At 35.4% G+C, this 21,171-nt stretch overlaps 1 protein-coding gene across 3 annotated transcripts in view; it reads right to left on the reverse strand.

Annotated features, from left to right (window-relative positions):
- Window positions 1–233: 233 nt before the first annotated feature.
- Window positions 234–21,171, reverse strand: part of LOC123547372 (zinc finger protein 287-like) — a 144,619-nt gene continuing 123,681 nt past the window's right edge. Inside the window, exons 4-5 of one of the 3 annotated variants that reach the window (XR_006685633.2) lie at window positions 19,519–20,214; window positions 12,612–12,746 (exon numbers count right to left, since the gene is read on the reverse strand). Coding sequence is in view for 2 of the 3 variants with exons in the window: in XM_053551648.1 (XP_053407623.1) it covers window positions 12,108–12,746 (639 nt within the window). In the remaining variant the exon portion in view is untranslated. Of the gene's footprint in view, window positions 1,502–10,277; window positions 12,747–19,518; window positions 20,215–21,171 lie in introns of those variants that run through there. The other 2 variants (XM_053551649.1, XM_053551648.1) reach the window with 2 other exon arrangements.

Consider the following 21,171-nt stretch of genomic DNA (forward strand, 5'->3'; position numbering starts at 1 on the left):
CTTGAAATGTTTTGAAGTGAATATATTGAAAATGCATCTGATAGAAGGGAGCCATTGATAGCACTGACATAGGACTGATCAGCGCTTTTAATATGTGTATGCCTCTGTGTATGCGGCCATCTTTTACACAAACAATTGCTCCGGCTGAGAGACCGGGGAAAATGCAATATGACCGCCCAACATGTCCCTCATTGACACTCTCACTCACAGAACAACATTAGATGTGTTTTAATAATATTTTGTATTAAACATTATACCGTACATACAAATTTTGAAATAAATGAATTATGACACACTACAAATAGTCTATTTTTAGTAACAACATTCCATTCGTCCAAAAGTATAGTGTTAAGCTTGATTTCAATACACTAAATTTCCATGCAGCTCAGTTATTCAAACTGTTTTATTCTATTTTAAGTAACAGTGACCTTGATACTGACCCTAGCACTCATAAATGTAATCCCAGCTTTTCTCTCCGCGTAAGTTCCTTATCTGTTAAGATCGCAACATCAGATTCCTTACTGAGCTGTACACTTTTCTATTTGTAGTAATAGCGACATTGTCCTTGACCTAAGCAGGCAAGCTTACTAAAGCTTTTTTACTTGACCTCGTTTAGACCTTGCTTTTCTATTTATAGTAATTGTGACCTTGTCCTTAGCCCAAGAGATCCCAAACTGAATATCATGCTTGACCTCCGTGAAAGTTTGCTACATGCCAAGTTTTTAGACAATATGCTAATCACCTCTAATTCTATTGACTGGAAACCTGTTTGACGCCACACAGCCGCCCGTTCCCTATCCAACAAATCCTAATCTAATAACAAGGATTTTCAAAAGGATTCCAGGGTATCTATGAACCTTAAGTTGTAAGTTGTTCACTAAACTTGTCGGCAACATAAATCTTGCAGAATGTTTCAGTTCTATATGTACATGAACAATATGTCGCATCAGTCAAGTTTATGAACGTTTTTCATGTGTCTAGTATGGGAGTATTTCCTCTCGAATATGTTCCCACACAGTGCACACTCGTGAACAACACTGGAATGTTTAGCCCGCATGTGGTTTTGCAGTGAACCTTTGGAGCTGAACATTTTCTCACATATGGTACAAGGATGCTGTTCCCGCGCCGCTATTCCGCATATTGCAACATGTCTGTAGAAGTTTTTCTTGTAGCCAAATTCAAACCCGCAAATATCACACCGATACTTCTGTCCATCGTGGTGCTGCCGGAAGTGTCCATCAAGATCCATGTTGGATGAAAATTGCCGATCACACAGGGTGCAAGAGTATCTTCGTTCTCCCATGTGTATTGTTAACTGATGCATGTTCAAACTGTAAGCAGTGCTAAATCTTTTGTCACAGACTTTACAAACGGTGTTTTGAACAGATTGATCATGTTCATTTTTTGTGTGAAACCTACATCTTGCTGCGGTATTGTATGATTTCCTACATACCCCGCACTCAAACCGTTTCTTCTTCTTTTTCTCCATTTCATCTACGCCCTGAAGATATAAAAAAGAATCTTTAAAAACAAGTTTGCCGTAGTTTATTATTTTCTTATCTAACTATAATATCAGAAATGCTGTTGAAATACATTGCAAAACTAATTCATTCGAAAGCACATACCATGGTAGTCACGTTAAAACTTCGAAGATTGTAACTATCAAATGGAGCGGCTTTAAAGAACATTTATGGTAACTACTGACCCTAATTACAAGTTTTTTGGACAAATTACTAGTACATATCACATGACTTTCCTATACGGCTATATAGACATGGAGGAGAAAATACTGAGGTCCCACAGGAACTCGTAGTCCCGACCTCGTGAACCCTTGGCGGACATTCTACGTCGTTAAAATTAAGGTGACCTTAAACCTACTATCAATACGCTGGGTAACACTCCCGGATTGATACAAAGTAACTCTCCTGGAGTTTAATAAAACATACCTGGCTCTATCCCCACCGTGAAGTAACCCTCCTGAGGAACTCTCGGTGTTATAACTCAAGAGTGTTACTCAGAGATTATAAGTGAAAGAGTTGCTCAAAGAGAAAAAAGTCAAGAGAGCTATTCAGTGAATATTAGTTTAGAAGAGATACTCAGTTAGTACAGATCCAGAAAAGTTACCAGTGCATTTTCAAGTGGGTATAAATCTAACCGAGGAACTTCCCTTGGTTTGAGTAAAAAATGAGATGTGCGTAAACAATGAGATAATCGGCCTCAACACGTCTGACCCCGGGAAACTCCCATTGGTATGAAATGTGTTGTGCATAAACAGTGAGATATCGGCCGCTATACATTTGTCTCTGGGAAACTCTTATTTGATATAAGTAAAGAAATGAGTTGTGTATAAACAGTGGGATAATAGGCCTCTATACGTTTGTCTCTGGGAAACTGTCATTGGATAGAAGGTGAGAAATGAAATTTGTATAAAAAGTGAGATAATCGGCCTCTATATATTTGTCACTGAGAAACTTCCATTGGTTTAGGTAAGAAATGAAATTTGCATAAACAGTGAGGTAATCGGACTCTATATATTTGTCTCTGGGAAACTCTAATTGGATATATTTGTGATGTGGCCGATCCGTTGTTTAAGCATACTTATAGCAATAAACGCAAGTTAAATACAGATAATAAGTGGTTCAATGCTGCGTGTATAAATGCGAAAAATGCGTATAAACAAGCATTACATAGTTTTAATTGTGATAAATCATTCGAAAATAGAATTATTTTATGTGACCTTAAAAATGTGTATAAAAATATTGTGCGCAAAACAAAGCGCTCTTACATACGGAAACAGTCTCAGGAGCTGATAAATCTACGTAAATCAAAACCTAGGGATTTCTGGAAACATTTCAAAAGGAACAGGTCAACAACTGGGTGTGATATCCCATTAGATGATTTCAAAAAGTACTTCTCAGATATGTTTAATGACATACGAACCACAGTTATTTATGATGTAGAATCTTTTAATGAGGAGAGTAATTTAAATATTGATAACCCAACATTTGAAGAATTAAATGTACCAATAACACCAATAGAAGTAAGGAAAGCAATTAAAAGTTTAAACAGAAACAAAGCTTCGTGTCCTAGTGATAACCTATTAAATGAATATTTTATTGAATCTTTGGATATCCTTGTTGGTCATATTACCAATATGTTTAATAAAGTATTTGATGCTGGTTATTTTCCAGACTTATGGTCTCAAGGTTTTATAGTGCCTTTACATAAGAAAGGTGATCGTAACGATCCAAATAATTATAGGGGAATAACTTTACTGAGCAATTTAGGTAAAATTTATACAAGTATTTTGACATCTAGAGTAGATAAATGGATTGAAGAAAACAATTTTTTGTCAGACGCACAGTTTGGTTTTCGTAAAGGCTGTAGTACGATAGATGCCATTTTCGTCTTACATAATCTAGTTAATAATATATTGTCTAGAAACTTAAGATTATATTGTGCCTTTGTGGACCTGAAAAAGGCCTTTGATTCAGTCTATAGAAATGCATTATGGTTTAAGTTATTCAATATGGGTCTAGATGGTAAAATACTTAGATCTTTTAAAGCTATGTATTCTGTGGTTAAATCATGTGTCAAACATTGTAATGCACTTTCTGATTTTTTTGATATATCGATAGGTTTAAGACAAGGGCAAAATAATTCCCCGGCATTTTTTGCTTTATTTGTAGAAGATCTTGAATTATTTTTACAAGGTAAGCAAGACAGCGGACTTTCATTGTATGATTTGAGTATAATTCTTCTATTATTTGCTGATGACATGGTCATAGTTGGTAAAACTCAACAAGACTTACAAAACAGTCTAAATAATTTACATGAATATTGCTGTTACTGGGGACTTGAAGTTAATACTTCTAAAACAAAAGTTGTTGTATTTCGAAAGAGGGGACCCATCAAACTATATGAGAAGTGGTATTATGATAATGAACCATTAGAAGTTGTAAATGATTTTAATTATTTAGGGGTTGTTTTTAACTATACTGGTTCATTTGTTCTTAATAATCAGTGTATCGTTGGCAAATCCTTAAAGGCAATGAATGTTTTAATGAATAATATTAACAAATATGATATAAGTCCATTTATATCGCTTCAACTGTTTGACTCGTTTGTGGGTTCTATTTTAAATTATGCATGTCCGGTATGGGGTTTCTCAAAGTCTAAAGATCTTGAAAGAGTTCACCTTAAATTTTGTAAAAACATACTTGGCGTGAAACAAAGTGCATGTAACGCTGCAACCTATGGTGAACTTGGGCGTTATCCCTGTATATAAATAGATATGTTCATATTATTAAGTATTGGTTTAAGTTATTAAATACAGATAATATTATTTTAAAAGGTATTTACCAAAATGCTTTAGACCAGTGTAATCATAATGGTGTAAAAAATTGGGCATACCATGTGAAATGCCTTCTTAACGAGCATGGTTTCTCTGATGTTTGGAATCTACCAAGTCAGTTTGAAGCCAAAACATTTGTACCCATTTTTAAACAAAGAATTATAGATTGTTTTAAGCAAAAATGGTGTGCCGACATTGCTGCAAATAATGTTTTAAATACTTTATATTCACATGTTAAAACAAATTTTGGTATTGAAAATTATTTGAATATATTATTATGTAAAACATCACGAAGTTGTTTAACGAAACTCCGTATATCTGCACATAAGTTACGTATAGAGTCTGCCAGGTACGGCAGAGACAGGCTAGAAAGACACGAACGAATTTGTCAGTTATGTGATCTTAATGAGATTGAAGATGAATTTCATTTTGTTCTTAAATGCAGAGTTTATAAAGAATTACGTGCAAAGTTCATTAAACGTTATTTCTATACTCATACAAGTATGTATAAATTCTTAGAATTGCTACAATCAAGTAATAAATCTATTCTAGTTAATTTGTGTAAATATATAACATTAGCTAATAACAAGAGAAAGGAATTATTGCAAGGAATTTAAACTCGTGTCTTGGAAATGCTTGTAAGTTTGTTTGTGTTGACATTAATTATAATATAACATATACATATACTGCCATTCAGTTTATATTACACTACCTATACTTCTTGAATTCGTAAATGCAGATTATTTATTAGCATTAATTTTTGTATACTAGTATAACAAGATTGATATTGTTTCTATTGTGATATCGTCGTAATATTCTTGTAATATACTGATGGTTAAAATCAGATCTGTTCATTCTCTACATATACCGAAAAGTCATTTTGCCTATCACGTATATTGTATTATATGTATAATTTCATGTTGTATTAACAAGATACATGTATTGTATACGTTAATAAAATATCTGTTCTGTTCTGTTCTGTTCTGATATAAGGCAAGATCTGAGTTGTGTAAAAACAGTGAGATAATTGGCCTTTATACATGTGTCTCTGGGAAACTCTCAGTGAGATAATCGGCCTTAATATATTTGTCTCTGAGAAACTTTCATTGGTGAAGGTTAGAAATGAGATTTGCAATAACAGTGAGATAACCGGCCTCTATACATTTGTCTCTGAGAAACTCCCATTGGATATGAGGTAAAAAATGAGTTGTTTATAAACAGTGAGATAACCGGCCTCTTTATATTATTTGTCTCTGAGAAACTCCCATTGGTTAAGGTAAGAAGTGAGTTGTGTATAAACAGTCCGATAATCGGCCTTTATACATGTGTCTCTGGGAAACTCTCATTGGATATAAGGTAAGAAATGAGTTGTGTATAAATAGTGATATAACCAGCCTCTATACATTTGTCTCTGAGAAACTCCCACTGGTTAAGGTAATAAATGAGTTGTGTATAAACAGTGAGATAAACGGCCTCTATATTTTTGTCTCTGAGAAACTCCCACAGATTAAGGTAAGAAATCATTGTGTATAAACAGTGAGATAAACGGCCTCTATTTATTTGTCTCTGGGAAACACTAAATGGAGAAAAGGTGAGAAATGAGATATGCATAAACTGTGAGATAATCGGCCTCTATACATTTGTCTCTGAGAAACTTTCATTGTATTGGTTAAGGTAAGAATTGAGTTGTGTATAAACAGTGAGATAAACGGTCTCTATATATTTTTCTCTGGGAAACACTCAGTTGATAAAACGTGAGAAATGACATGTGCATAAACTGTGAGATAATCGGCCTCTATACATTTGTCTCTGAGAAACTTTCATTGATAAAGTTAGGAAATGAGGTGTGTATAAACAGTGAGATAATCGGCCTCTATATATTTGTCTCTGAGAACTTTCATTGGTTAAGGTAAGAAATGAGATTTGCAAAAACAGTGAGATAATCGACCTCTTTACATTTGTCTCTGAGAACTTTCATTGGTTAAGGTAATAATTGAGTTGTGTATAAACAGTGAGTTAATAGGCTTCTATAGAACTGTCTCTGAGAAACTCCAAGAAATGAGATGTGCATAAATGGTGAGATAATCAGCCTCTAAACATTTGTCTCTGGGAAACTTTCATTGCATATAAGGGAGGAAATGAGTTGTGTATAAACAGTGTGATAATCGGCCTCTATATATTTGTCTCTGAGAAACTGTCATTGGTTTTAAAAGGTGTAAGGACATGAGATGTGCATAAAAAGTGAGATAATCAGCCTCTATACAATTCGCTCTGGGAAACTCTCATTACATATTGGCAGTATAAGGTAAGAAATGAGTTGTGTATAAACAGTGAGATGAAAGGCCTCTATACATTTGTCTCTGAGAAACTTTCATTGTATTGGTTAAGGTAAGAATTGAGTTGTGTATAAACAGTGAGATAAACGGTCTCTATTTATTTTTCTCTGGGAAACACTCAGTTGATAAAACGTGAGAAATGACATGTGCATAAACTGTGAGATAATGGGCCTCTATACATTTGTCTCTGAGAAACTTTCATTGATTAAGTTAGGAAATGAGGTGTGTATAAACAGTGAGATAATCGGCCTCTATATATTTGTCTCTGAGAACTTTCATTGGTTAAGGTAAGAAATGAGATTTGCAAAAACAGTGAGATAATGACCTCTTTACATTTGTTTCTGAGAACTTTCATTGGTTAAGGTAATAATTGAGTTGTGTATAAACAGTGAGTTAATAGGCTTCTATAGAACTGTCTCTGAGAGACTCCAAGAAATGAGATGTGCATAAATGGTGAGATAATCAGCCTCTAAACATTTGTCTCTGGGAAACTTTCATTGCATATAAGGGAGGAAATGAGTTGTGTATAAACAGTGTGATAATCGGCCTCTATATATTTGTCTCTGAGAAACTGTCATTGGTTTTAAAAGGTGTAAGGACATGAGATGTACATAAAAAGTGAGATAATCAGCCTCTATACAATTCGCTCTGGGAAACTCTCATTACATATTGGCAGTATAAGGTAAGAAATGAGTTGTGTATAAACAGTGAGATGAAAGGCCTCTATACATTTGTCTCTGGGAAACTCGCTTATTAGAAGGGAATGTTTTCATAATAAAGTTTAGATGGCCTAAACAAGATCTAAGGTCTTATCAAGACAATCAGTTCTACCTTTTACCCTAAGTTAAGGTTGACCATGTAGAGTGCATACCAGAGTATCTCCATGATATTTCTGTTTGACTCAGTGACAAACTTTTTTACCCTGGATGACCTATTTTCTAAATTACTCTTAATTTTATACAACCAATTGTTCTGAACTAGTTTCATGTACCTTGTTTAGAAACGTAGCCTCTAGAGTGCTAGATGTCTAGCAAGCAACTTTGTTTTTGACCAAAGATATCCCAGTGATCACGATTTTATGAAGACAATCATCCTGACTAGGTTTCCTGAAGAGCAGAAAGAAGTAATCTATCGAAAGTAAACCAATTAGAGCTGCTATTTTGATAAAAGCGCAGGTCTCCCACAACTGCCATATCATCTGAATAGTAGTATACAAGTCAACCATGCACCATGACCTCAACTGCCTTACCTGACTTTTAGTGCTCTGGTTATCAAACACAAGTTTCAAGGGCCATAATCCTACAGTGCCTTGGCCGATTTGGCTTGTTATCCAACTTTGCTGAGGAGTTACTGACAGACACATTTTGTTCAAGTTTGGTGAAAATCTGATAAGAAATGTTCGACTTAAGAGTGTGGACAAAGTTTGTGACAGACAGACAGACACACACACAGATATGAGTAAATCAATATGTCTTCCACACCACTGTGTTGTGGGAGACATAATTTTCTTTCATTTGAACCCAGTTAGATTAACATCTCAAGTTCACTCAAATGTTCTAAATTTAATACTTAACAAAATCAACTTGTAATCATAGAAGAATAACAAAACCAAGTTCTTTTATCTATGAAATCCTTTAACTAATTTCTTCCCACCTGTCTAGTTGGAATTTAGGTGTTTTTAAGACCACAGAAGAAAGATTAAAACAAATTCAAAGGAAAGTCTGTTTTTGAAAGGATGAACATCAAATCATCTAACGATTACAATGATGTCATAGAGACTGCTGTTGATATTCTTTTCTCAGGAAATTGGAAAGCATATATGGTCACTTCTTAGATGACAGGATATCAGAGTAAAATATTCAAGTTTGTGTTTCATCAATCATATTTAAAATGTACTTAAAGCTATTTCAAATCCAGAAAAGTAGTATCTCCCATAACAGTAATAGGGACTACAAAGATATCTTTGTTGGTATCAAAATTAATGACAGAAACATAAACTTATTTTTTATCTGTAAAATTGTGCTAATGTAAACTCTTTTTTACCTTATTTCAATTACATTGATCACAATACACACAAACAAGTGGGCCATGATGGCCCTATATCGCTCCCCTGTTATCATTGCACTTGAGGACAAGAAGGTCCTCAGAAAAAACATCTAAGTCCACAAGGACAGGAACAACAAAGAGAAAAAATTTAACCAAAAAGAAAAGAAATTCTTACAAGGTACAGATATGTCAAAATACACCTAAAAATTGGAGGTACCATCCATGTTGTACCACAGAAAAGTGGTCTCGGTTTTTCCCTACGGCCAATAATTAAAAAGTTACTAAAATAACGTAAAAGGGAAGTAATTAAAAAATAAAATTATTGAAAGTGAACAAAAGAAGGATCTGCCAAATAAATCTGTTGACATAAATGAAATTTCAGATCAGTATCTTCATTAGTTATGGAGATATACCCATTTTAATTTGAAATAAAGGGAGGTAATTTGACATAAAATCAGTCCATAGTTATCTACCCTGATTGGCTCAGTCCAACTAATGACAATAATGAAATTTCAAATAAGTCCTATAAGTACTTACTGATATTAATCCATTTTGATTACAATCAGGGGAGGTAATTAGATATAAAATAACTCTGGAACATACGATTGGATCTGATTTGTCATGGAATCCAAGATTTATTGTTGTTGAAGATATTTTGGAAGTTTGTATCAAATAAAACCATAAATGAAGTATCTATATGGCTGCAAAAGCCAAAATAGCCAATTTTGGACCTTTAAGGGGCCATAACTCTGGAACCCATGATGGAATCTGGCCAGTTCAAGAAAGGAACCAAGATCTTGTGGAAATACAAGTCGTGTGCAAGTTTGGTTAAAATCAAATCATAAATGAAGCTGCTATTGTGCAGACAAGGTCAAAATAGCTAATTTTGGCCCTTTCAGGGACCATAACTCTGGAACCCATTAAGGGATCTGGCCGGTTTAAAAAAGGAATCGAGATCTTATGGTGACACAAGTTTTGTGCAAGTTTGATTAAATTCAAATCATAAATGAAGCTGCTATTGTGCAGACAAGGTCAAAATAGCTAATTCTGGCCCTTTCAGGGGCCATAACTCTGGAACCCATAATGGAATTTCGCCAGTTCAAGAAAGGAACCAATATCTTATAGTGATACAAGTTGTGTGCAAGTTTGGTTAAAATAAAATCATAAATGAAGCTGCTATTGTGCAGACAAGGTTAAAATAGCTAATTCTGGCCCTTTCAGGGGCCATAACTCTGGAACCCATATCGGAATCTGGCCAGTTCAAGAAAGGAACCAAGATCTTATGGTGATACAAGTTGTGTGCCAGTTTGGTAAAAATCAAATTATAAATAAAGCTGCTATTGTGCAGACAAGGTCAAAATAGCTAATTTTGGCCCTTTCAGGGGCCATAACTCTGGAACCCATAATGGGATCTGGCCAGTTCAAGAAAGGAACCGAGATCTTATGGTGATACAAGTTGTGTGCAAGTTTGGTTAAAATAAAATCATAAATGAAACCACTATCTTCAGACAAGAAATTGTTGACGCACACACGCACGGACGCACGGACTGACGACAGACGAAGGGTGATCACAAAAGCTCACCTTGTCACTATATAATATTCCCGAAATTGTAAAAAATGGTATCCTGCTTGAATTACACAAAGCTGAATATCTACACAAAGATTAATTTAGGACCTCATGAATATAGTTAAATATAAACCCTCGCGAAAATTTCTGCTTTTGCAGTATAGATCTTGAGGATCACAATATTTGCGAACAGATAAAATTCTTTACCCCAGCATATGCAAGGTGCAGTACTAATGAACAAGAGCTGTCCGTACGACAGTGCGCTCAACTTTTCTCAGAGTTTGACTCTGAATTAAAGCTTTACCAGTAATATCTTTATAAAATTTTAACCAAAAAAAAGGTTTAAAAGGTGCATAACTCTGTCAAATTTCAAATCAGAGTTATGGGTATTGTTTAACCTGGTGTAGACTTTGAAAGTACATAACTGTTTTATGTTTCAAATCAAAAGCTTTGATAGTGATAGAGATATTTGATATTATCAAAAACTTTAACCCAAAATTTCTAAGTTAATGGATTTTGGTCTAGATCCATGCTGGTTGCAAATGCACTATGTTATTTTTCTCATGGTGCGGCTCATTATAGTGTAACAACTCTACAGTAAACACCACTTAGAGGAAAGAAGGCTTATGCTGAGGTTGTTGTCCTGGAGAGGTTAATTAACAATGAATCACTTCTAATGGAAAAGACAATACATTTGAACTTCGTTCACTTGAATCCAACAGGACCAACAAAACTTGTGAGCTATAAGTAGTTCGAGCCATCAAAAAAAAAAAGCACTATATAGGGATTTTGCTGAGAACTAATAATGAGTTTGAGGGAAGGATGCTGTTTGAATTATCCGAGATCAAGTGAACAAAGTTTGATCATAACTGTCTTTATAGGGTGGTAATCTCTCCTTGGAAGGACTATAAACAGAGTTTCTACCATGCAAGTATTTACAATTAGCACATAATTAACTTTTTATGCAAATCAATTGGATTTTCTGCCTTTTGTTTCATTGAAACTGACTGAGTAAAATAGTTTATCTGTTTCTGGAAATATTACACTAAAATAGGAAACTAAAACAGCTGAAAAAAAAATGTGTACAAACACACATTTTGAAAACATCTATTTATAGTAATAATAAGCATGACTCCAATGATAATGAATTACTGTACGTAGATGCAAACAAAAATAAATCGGTAAGAAAATTTAGTATTTCGAGCTCTTTAACCTCAGACTCAGTTAAACAAAGAGATCTTAGAACTTTAATAATTATGCAATAGGTAAATAACCATAATGAAAGTTAACTACACATTTACTATATGAGCCACAATGGCATGAGAAAACCAACATAGTGCATTTGCGACCAGCATGGATCCAAACCAGCCTGCACATCTGTGCAGTCTAGTCAGGATCCATGCTGTTCTCTAACAGTTTCTCTAATTGTATTAGGCTTTGAAAGCGGACAGCATGGATCAGCACAGACTAGTCTGAATCCATGCTTGTCGCAAATGCACTATGTTGGTTTTCTCATGGCGTGGCTGATATAATTTTGTGACATTTTACCAGTATCATATCATAGAGCCATAGAACTTCACAATTATTTGAACCTACTGTTGTACATAAGAAACAAAATAAAATAACTTCTAGTATGGAATATAATTCAAGTGCTAACAAATCTATGAAATGTTCAAAATTGGACTGACCACCTTCATTGTAAAAACTAGCATTAAATATGAGTGACGCATCACTACATTTTCCAGGCTGGGACTGAAAAAAAAATATTTAGACACACACCCATGCACAAACACGCATCATACCATTACTGTATTTCACTTCCTTCTTCTTTATTTGACATATTTGAGCATTTAAGGAAATGTCTGTTCATTGACGACCAATATTTATATTTTTGGCCACATTTATCGCACTCAAACTTCAAAACTTGGGTGTGAACGCGATCAACATGATCCTTAAAGCTCCGTTTCTGTACAAGTTTTCCACAAATTCCACACGATTTAAATTGTTTCGGTTTTCCACATCTTCTCATATGTATCTGCATATGAACAACTGGTCGATTACATTTAACACATATCTCTTTTTCCTTGTGTATTTCCATATGCCGTTTCAACTCCTGACTGAAATGGTATGCCTTTGAACAAACGATGCAGCGGTATCTTTTATCCTCTTCGTCCATGTGGTACCGTTCATGATGATTCAAATTTCTCTGTGTGTTAAAACACATTCCACAGTGCTTGCAAACATGCATCTTCAGGTGCGAAAAATGTTTATATGACCTATGTTGCGTGAGTTCATGTTTATAATAAAAGGCGTCTCCGCACAAGTCGCATATGAATTTCTTATCTTCGTGTGAATGTTTAACAACCGTGTGTTTACGGAGACCACCAGCAGATATGTACACTTTATCACAAAACTGGCATTTCTTGGAGACTGTGTGTTTACCCTGAAATTAGCAGTAACAATTTCAATATACCATACATCATTTTTCTATTTCGAAACAAAATAACAAAGGGCTAAAACTCTTGTAAAATTGGCAAGTAAAATATGAGAACTTGAATTTATGGGTTTCAAATTTTAAAGATACGAAAACTGAGATTTTTGTTTGTTCATTAAAGTTTATGTTTTGTTGTTTTACGTGACCATGAAATCAAGAAAAATTAGTCCTCACTAATTTCAAAGATTTCATAGTATAATTTTTCATGATGTACAACAAAAATCCTAGTATGCTGAATCTCTCACAACAGAACATTTTGTCACTTAAGACTGAAGTTACAAGCAAACACAGTCTCTTTTTTTCAAAATTTCATCTTGGTCCAAAATTGTTAACTGAGTCATAAGCCTAACTATTTTGACAAAGTTTGAACGAGGCATTTTTTGCTCAAGCTTGTGATGCTGAACAAGCAAAAGTTTTATCTATGATTCCATCCAAAACTTTAACTCTGACAAAGTTCAAAGTACTGGGCACCATGTACCAAGTGTTTGAGAACCTTTGCTCATTTGAGCACTTCAGGCATTCCCCAGTAGATTTTCTTAATATTTTCTCTATTTTGATCACTCAGAACCCTGAATAACTTGAAAACTTGGATAACTTGAAATCCTGGAAAACTTAAAACCCTGGATAACAAGAAACCTTGGATAACTCAAAATCCTAGATACTTGGAAATCTTGGATGGATAACTTAAAACCCTGGAAAACTCAAAACCCTGGATAACTTGAAACCCTGGGTAACTCAAAATCCTGGAAAACTCAAAACCTGTGATAACTCAAAACCCTTGAAAACTCCAAAACCTGGAAAACTTAAAACCCGTGAAAAACCCAAAACCTGGAAACTCACAACCCATGAAAATTCAAAAACCTTTGATAACTCAAAACCCTTGATAACTTCAGCATTTTGCATATCCCCATGTGACCTTGAGCTAACAGTGTTTCACCGTAAATACATATTTTACACAGACCAAACAACAGTAAAAAAACAGTACAAAATGTGTATTATCTAAATTATGCCTGTATCTAATAAATAATATTTTATTTTCACAAAACACATACTCAATACTTAAAACAGCGATCCTGAACTACAGACTGAAAGGGTCATGGCTCCTGATTTACACCATTTCTTTTAAAATCTATAAATTAGTTTCACTTTTCAGCAAATGTAAGTACAAATTAAAGCAAAGTGATCCAGAGTGCTCTATGCGGTGTCACGAATATGTATGAATAACAGCACTTGTGCGATAAAAAGAAAGACTATTACCAGATCTGCATGTCATACAGTAAAATGGAAAGAACTTCCATACTAATATCAGGGAAAATAATACCGATATAATGTATTTCATACTAGTACTAGGCTTTACTATCTGTCCATATTTTGAATTGTTCTGCATTATTCAAGAAGTGAATGATATTCATAAAACTTGAATGCATACCAGTATTCACATTTTTTGGACATAAGTATATTTTTTAGCGTTATATTTTTGCCACTTCGTATGGGTGGCAAAATAGGCGAAAAATTAACCATGAGGAAAATATCCCAAAGTATGGTACTCCATTATTTGGAAATATTGACAAAGAAGATCTACCAATGTCACTGTTACATAATGGAACAAGGCAGTCTGAAAGACAGCTAAATCCCCCGCCACTGCTATGGATAGTGAAAGGGTAAACCTTTGATTTTAGCTGTGACCTTGACCTTGAACTGACATGGCTGACTCATGAATTCTGCACAACGTCTTGATGAGGTGATCATTTGACCAAAGTTTCATGAAAATCCTTCAAGGGGTTTAGGAGATACAGAGCTGAAACCTTTGACTTTCAGTTGTGATCTTGACCTTGAGTTGACATGGCTGACTCATGAGTTCTTGATGAGGTGATCATTTGACCCAAGTTTGATGAAAATCCTTCAAGGGGTTTAGGAGATACAGAGTGGACACCAAATGGAAGGCTCAAACCTTCGACCCTTAGTTGTGACCTTGACCTTGAGCTGGCATGGTTGACTCATAATTTCTGTACATCGTTCTGATGAGGTAATCATTTGACCCAAGTTTTATAAATTCCTTCAAGGGGTTTAGGAGATATAGAGCGGACACGAAATGGAAGGCTCAAACCTTTGACCTTCAGTTGTGACCTTGACCTTGAGCAGACATGGCTGACTCATAAGTTCTGCACATCGCCTTGATGAGGTGATCATTTGACCCAAGTTTCATGAAAATCCTTCAAGGGGTTTAGGAGATAAAGAGCGGACACAAAATGAAAGGCTCAAACCTTTGAGCCTAAGTTGTGACCTTGACATTGAGCCGGCATGACTGACTCATGGGTTCTGCACATCGTCTTGATGAGGTGATCATTTGACCCAAGTTTTATAAAATTCCTTCAAGGGGTTTAAGAGATATAGAGCGGACACAAAATGGAAGGCTCAAACCTTTGACCTTGAGTTGTGACCTTGACCTTGAGCCGGCATGGCTGACTCATGGGTTCTGCACATCATCTAGATGAGGTGATCATTTGACCCAAGTTTTATAAAATTCCTTCAAGGGGTTTAGGAGATATAGAGCGGACACAAAATGGCAGGCTCAAACCTTTGACCTTGAGTTGTGACCTTGACCTTGAACCGACAAGGCTCATAAGTTCTGCACATCGCCTTGATGAGGTGATCGTTTGACCCAAGTTTCATGAAAATCCTTCAAGGGGTTTAGGAGATATAGAGCAGACACAAAATGGAAGGCTCAAACCTTTGACCCTAAGTTGTGACCTTGACCTCGAGCCGGCATGACTGACTCATGGGTTCTGCACATCGTCTTGATGAGGTGATCATTTGACCCAAGTTCTATAAAATTCCTTCAAGGGGTTTAAGAGATATAGAGCGGACACAAAATGGAAGGCTCAAACCTTTGACCTTGAGTTGTGACCTTGATTTTGAGCCGGCATGGCTGACTCATGGGTTCTGCACATCGTCTTGATGAGGTGATCATTTGTCCCAAGTTTTATAAAATTCCTTCAAGGGGTTTAGGAGATATAGAGCGGACACAAAATGGCAGGCTCAAACCTTTGACCTTGAGTTGTGACCTTGACCTTGAACCGACAAGGCTGACTCATGGGTTCTGCACATCGTCTTGATGAGGTGATCATTTGACCCAAGTTTCATGAAAATCTTTCAAGGGGTTTAGGAGATATGGACCGGACACGATTTTGTTATGGACGGAAGGACGGACGCAGACCATTTCTATAATCCCTCCGCCACGGCGGGGGATTATTAAGAGTACCGTGTATGGGTGCCGTCGCTCATCTGCAAGTGCTAGTTAGTATGTAAGAAAAGAGTTATAGTTCAGAACTTCTAAGTACGTAATTCTGACAAAATGTGTCATGGCTCTTGGCCTACATAGTCACCTTATAATGATAAATAAGTCTGCAAAGTTTCAAAGTTGTGACTCATATAGTTTTTGAGAAAAGGTGGACCTAAACAAAAATTTTAACCAAGAAATTAAAATTTTCTAAATATAAAAAGGTCCATAATTTTTACAAAATGCATATGAGAGTTATGGTTCTTCTTCTTGGTCTACTAAGTCACCTAATGATGACAAACAAGTGTGCAAAATTTGAAAGCTGTAGCTCTTATGGTTTTTGAGAAAAGTGGACCTAAACAAAAATTTTAACCAACGCCAAATGCCGACAATCAAGTGACAACAATACCTTGTTGATTTTTTTTCAAAAATCAGACGAGCTAAAAGGTCATATCACTGAAAGTGATCTTGCCTTCATATTTAAATAAAATTCTTACAAATAAAATGGTATTCTATCATAAACATTTTGCTTTAAAAGTTCTTTATATTTTTCATGATCTTATATTTTTGCTGAAAATTCAACTAGTGAAACAGTATTCGGATACGGGTATTTATGTAATGAGCAAATATTCATTGCCATCCCTTAATATGAAATAACAGGATAACATAAATTACTGCATTCCATCTATATTTAAACTTAAAGTTTTTTGCAGTGTAACTGCAGCAAATTGCCTATTCTGCAACTTTCAAGTCAGAATGTTGATGAATACTGCATTGGTTCAATTTAAAAAAAAGTTTGGAAACAAGTCCAAAACTTCTTGCATCTGACTGGCTGTTTCTGGGTTCATTATTTAAACTGACCAGTGGCAATGTTATCCTTATTAACCCTTATCATGCTGGATATGACTGATTCTGCTTTTGCGACCAGGGTAGATCATGATCTGCACTGTTCGCCATTCAGTCAGTCACCCCTTTTAATAGTCAATAGTTTTGTCAAAATTGAAAGATGGACAAGTTCATTATAGAAATGTAGTGTGATATGGGTTAATGTGACATTCCTACAAAAACCTCCAAAGGCAATGTTATGAAGCAATATCACAACAATTGATCCAATGAGTACAAAGTACTGAGTGAAAATCCCCTTAATGCATTAGAAATCAGTGCCATATAAGTGAGTGTAAGTTGTCTGATTGCTCTTAACTTGCAAAGAATGTATATCATCAATTTGTCTGTTTTGTTTTTTTCTTAGATTTAGGATACCTGTAACACCAAGACATTCTAGTGTCAAATGGTGACTTTTTTCAAGCCTTTGGTGGTGCGAAGATTAAAGCTCAGGTGGCCCTTTAGGAACTATTTCAGACATGTGTAGACCCCTGGGTAGAACCCTAGACAGGCGCATAGTTGCCTTTACGCAGATACGCAGCTGCGTAATGAAAATCTGGCAAACATACCCAATTCAAATTGCTAATCTATGTCGTTTCAATTCGAAGTCTATATAATCCAACAGATATTGCTGCATATACAATCATTGCTTACTTCATATTCTGTTTTTAAAAAGTAGAATAGCGAACTCAATGGGACATGCAAAATGTGATCGTTAAACATATATTACATGTTCCTTACCAGTAAGAATTATTTGTATAGCAAACTGATTTATAATAAGTTGATTTAACATGCATTTAGATTCACCAATTGTCTTTGCAGTTTTGCAACAATTTTTGTATAGGTTTGAAAGTTATTTCATTATCCTTCTATTTGATTACTTATTTTGTAATAATCCTGAACATGTGAAATATTACAATCATATGCCGTCTATGTTAATGGTTTAATTAAAGAGGCGAACTTCTATAATAAAATTTTAACACAATGTCAAAAAAAAAAAAAAAAAAAAATTAAACAAATTTTGGCCTTCAAGTCTAAAAGGAATTTCGAATATGATATTTTTTTTTGTAACAGTACAGAAATAATTTTCACACATAATAATTATTAAGTTATTTTCAGATGTCACAGAATATCTGCTATGTCTAATAATTGTACTTAAATGTATACAATTATCAATTAGTCCATGGTCACATTGTTGTAGGAAATAAAATCCTATAGAAATCAAATAATTACGCCCGATTAAATCTTACGCTACTGCCCCACAAGTCGTAGGATACTACTGTGACATCCAGTTCACAGTGACATAAATATCTTCTTTCTTTTATAATTGGTGATTATATATTTTTAATGGCCTATTACTAACTGAATTATATATATTATATTTCAGAAGACCTTAAACTCATTCAGATCAAGATTTCAGTGTAATACGGTACTTGGTTTTAGATGTTGTTCAGATATATCAACCGTATCACGCTATGATTTCAATTTTTGTTTTACGGATCAATATGTTATTACAATGTCTACCCAATTCTAATGTTAAAGCCTCATATAAAACTTCTGAAAAAGACTTTATCTTAATATGTGTTATTTCAATGTATATATATTTCAACATTGGGGCATGGAAATATATTCCTTACAAACCATGTTTGTTTACATAGATCAAATAAGAGCTAAAATAGGAACATTTTCAATTACATTTTACAGAAAATTCATTATAACAGTGTTCTTTATATTTAAAATTAACTTTTACACTATTATTTCGCCAGCGTGAAATCACAATGGCGAAGCACGAAATCACAATGTCGAAGCACGAATTTTTCGGAATTTCGCGCTTCACAATTGCAATTCTGCGCTTCGCAATCGTAATATTGCGTTTTATGCTTCTCCATCCATGACGGCAAAGCGCGAGAGCATAAGCGCAAAATAGCAAAATTTTCTCAAATTCGCACTTCGCCATTGTGATCTAACATATGACGGCGAATCACGGAATTTAGCGATCTTGCAATTCGCCGTCGTGACCTCGAACGAGATCACGATAGCTAAGCGTGAAATCAAGAGTTTTTTGCAGTTTGCCACCGTATCGCACTTTGCAATCATGATCTAGCTCTTCACCATCGTCATTTCACTGGCACTGGGCAGGCGATACATGAAGCGCGGGATCACGAAGGCAAAGCTAGAGTTACGGTAAAATTCATTTTACTATCGTATATTTACTTACAGACATAACCCTTGAATGATATATCCAATAATAATGATATTTCGAAAGTTTGTTACCACGAAACATCTGTTTTGAATAAAAAAATTTGCTTCAAAAAATATCAGGAGGATACCCCGACCCTCACATTACCTCTGCGTACTTTGAAAAATGACCCAGCTACGCGTCTGCTAGACTTCCTGTAAGCCAGCTGGATGACTTTTTCACATGAAAGGGTTTTTTACCTAAAAAGTAAGGTGTTAAACCAATAGCAGTGCGGGGCAATGGATTCAAGGTCAGTGCCTTTAACCACAAGTCCACTGAGCCCTACACAGTATGTAAAATATATCGCTAATCACCCTTACCACAAAAATATTCTATTACACCTCATGCAAGAACAATAATCTATCAATTATCCAAATCAACTGCTTTTGCTGTTAAACAGGACAGGAGCTTGTATGTCCCATTGCGGCTTTCCTATCTGAGAAGGTCACTCCACAAGCTGTACACTGGTATAGAAGTCCATGTTTTCTCTTCATATGTTTAGCCAAATACTGACTTTCTAAAAATACACTTCCACATTCAGCACACGTGTGTTTCTCTGTTTCTTGCATGCCTGAACATACTTTCTTATGGTCAGCAATATTCTTGAAGAATCGGTTACAAAAATCGCATTGCACTAATTTAAACCCTTCAATATGCCTATTTTCATGCTCCAATTTCTTCCTTTTACTTGAGAGTATTTTCCCACACATGTTACATTTCATGTCATTGTTGGGCTTAGAAAAGTGTTTGTACGCACGATGGCTATTAAGTGCCGATCTTGTTTTGAACATTTTCCCACAAACATCACAAATATGTGCAAGCGGAGCCTCGTCCTCATGAACGTAAAGCACGTGTTGCCTCATTTCATCCGTACGGTAAAAGGTTTTACTGCAAATGTGGCAAGTGATTTGTTTTTCTCCGTGCCGCTTCATGTGCTTGCTCAGGTTACCTTTACTTACGAACACTTTAAAGCATGTCTTGCATTTAAAAAGAACCTTCTTCTTTTGATTAGGATTCTGTAAAGAAAAGGAGAAATATTTTAACTATTTTATTTCATGTGAATTATTTACATTAACAGCTGCAGCTATTAGGTTTGAAACTGTTGAGAAAAATTTTCTTAAGGTAGTTTGCTAATAAATCTTATTATATTATACAAGAGGGACATAGTGGCCCTAAGTCGCTCACCTGACCAAAACTATTTGGCCTTAAATATTATGTATGACACATGGAATAATGTATGGTAATAACTGTGTTTAGCATATAAAAAACCCTCATGAAAACAGGTCAAGTGACCCTATCTACCTGTAAAAAGGGCCAACTTTGCTGTAAGAAAAGGCCCCTATAATGATTACACAGACTAAGTTTTGATTCAAAGATACATCAAGTGGTTTATGATAACAAGAGGGCCATGAAGGCCCTGTATCGCTCACCTGACCTATTGACCTAAAGATCATAAAGATTAAAATTCTGACCAAGTTTCATTAAGATATGGTCATAAATGTGGCCTCTAAAGTTGTTGTTGTAGGTACGTTTATTTATACTCGCCGCCGGGAGTCCCATATGGGCGAGAATATTGGCGCCTTTATCTCCGATTGTTGAGCCGAGACGGGCATCTTGTCATGCCACTGTCTTAGTCCAGTTGGAGTACCAAATTCTGCGTTCGATGAAAATGACAATAGTAAGCTGAGGTGGTAAACGTCCCTCTTTACGGCAACAGCTCCCACCCTTCGTTGCAACTCCACCCGCTGACATCAATATAGTTATGGTGACTTCTGGTGGAGCCACATGCCTTCTCCGCGATGTGCTCACGGCGGGAGCTCAGGAGAAGGTCACCTCTAAAGTGTTAACTAGCTTTTCCTTTGATTTGACCCGGTGACCTAGTTTTTGACCCCACATGACCCACATTCGAACTGGACCTTAAGATCATCAAGATTAACATTCTGACTAAGTTTCATGAAGATACAGTCATAAAT

The sequence above is a fragment of the Mercenaria mercenaria genome, chromosome 9 (assembly GCF_021730395.1).
Source record: "Mercenaria mercenaria strain notata chromosome 9, MADL_Memer_1, whole genome shotgun sequence".
Classification (NCBI taxonomy): Eukaryota; Metazoa; Mollusca; class Bivalvia; order Venerida; family Veneridae; genus Mercenaria; species Mercenaria mercenaria.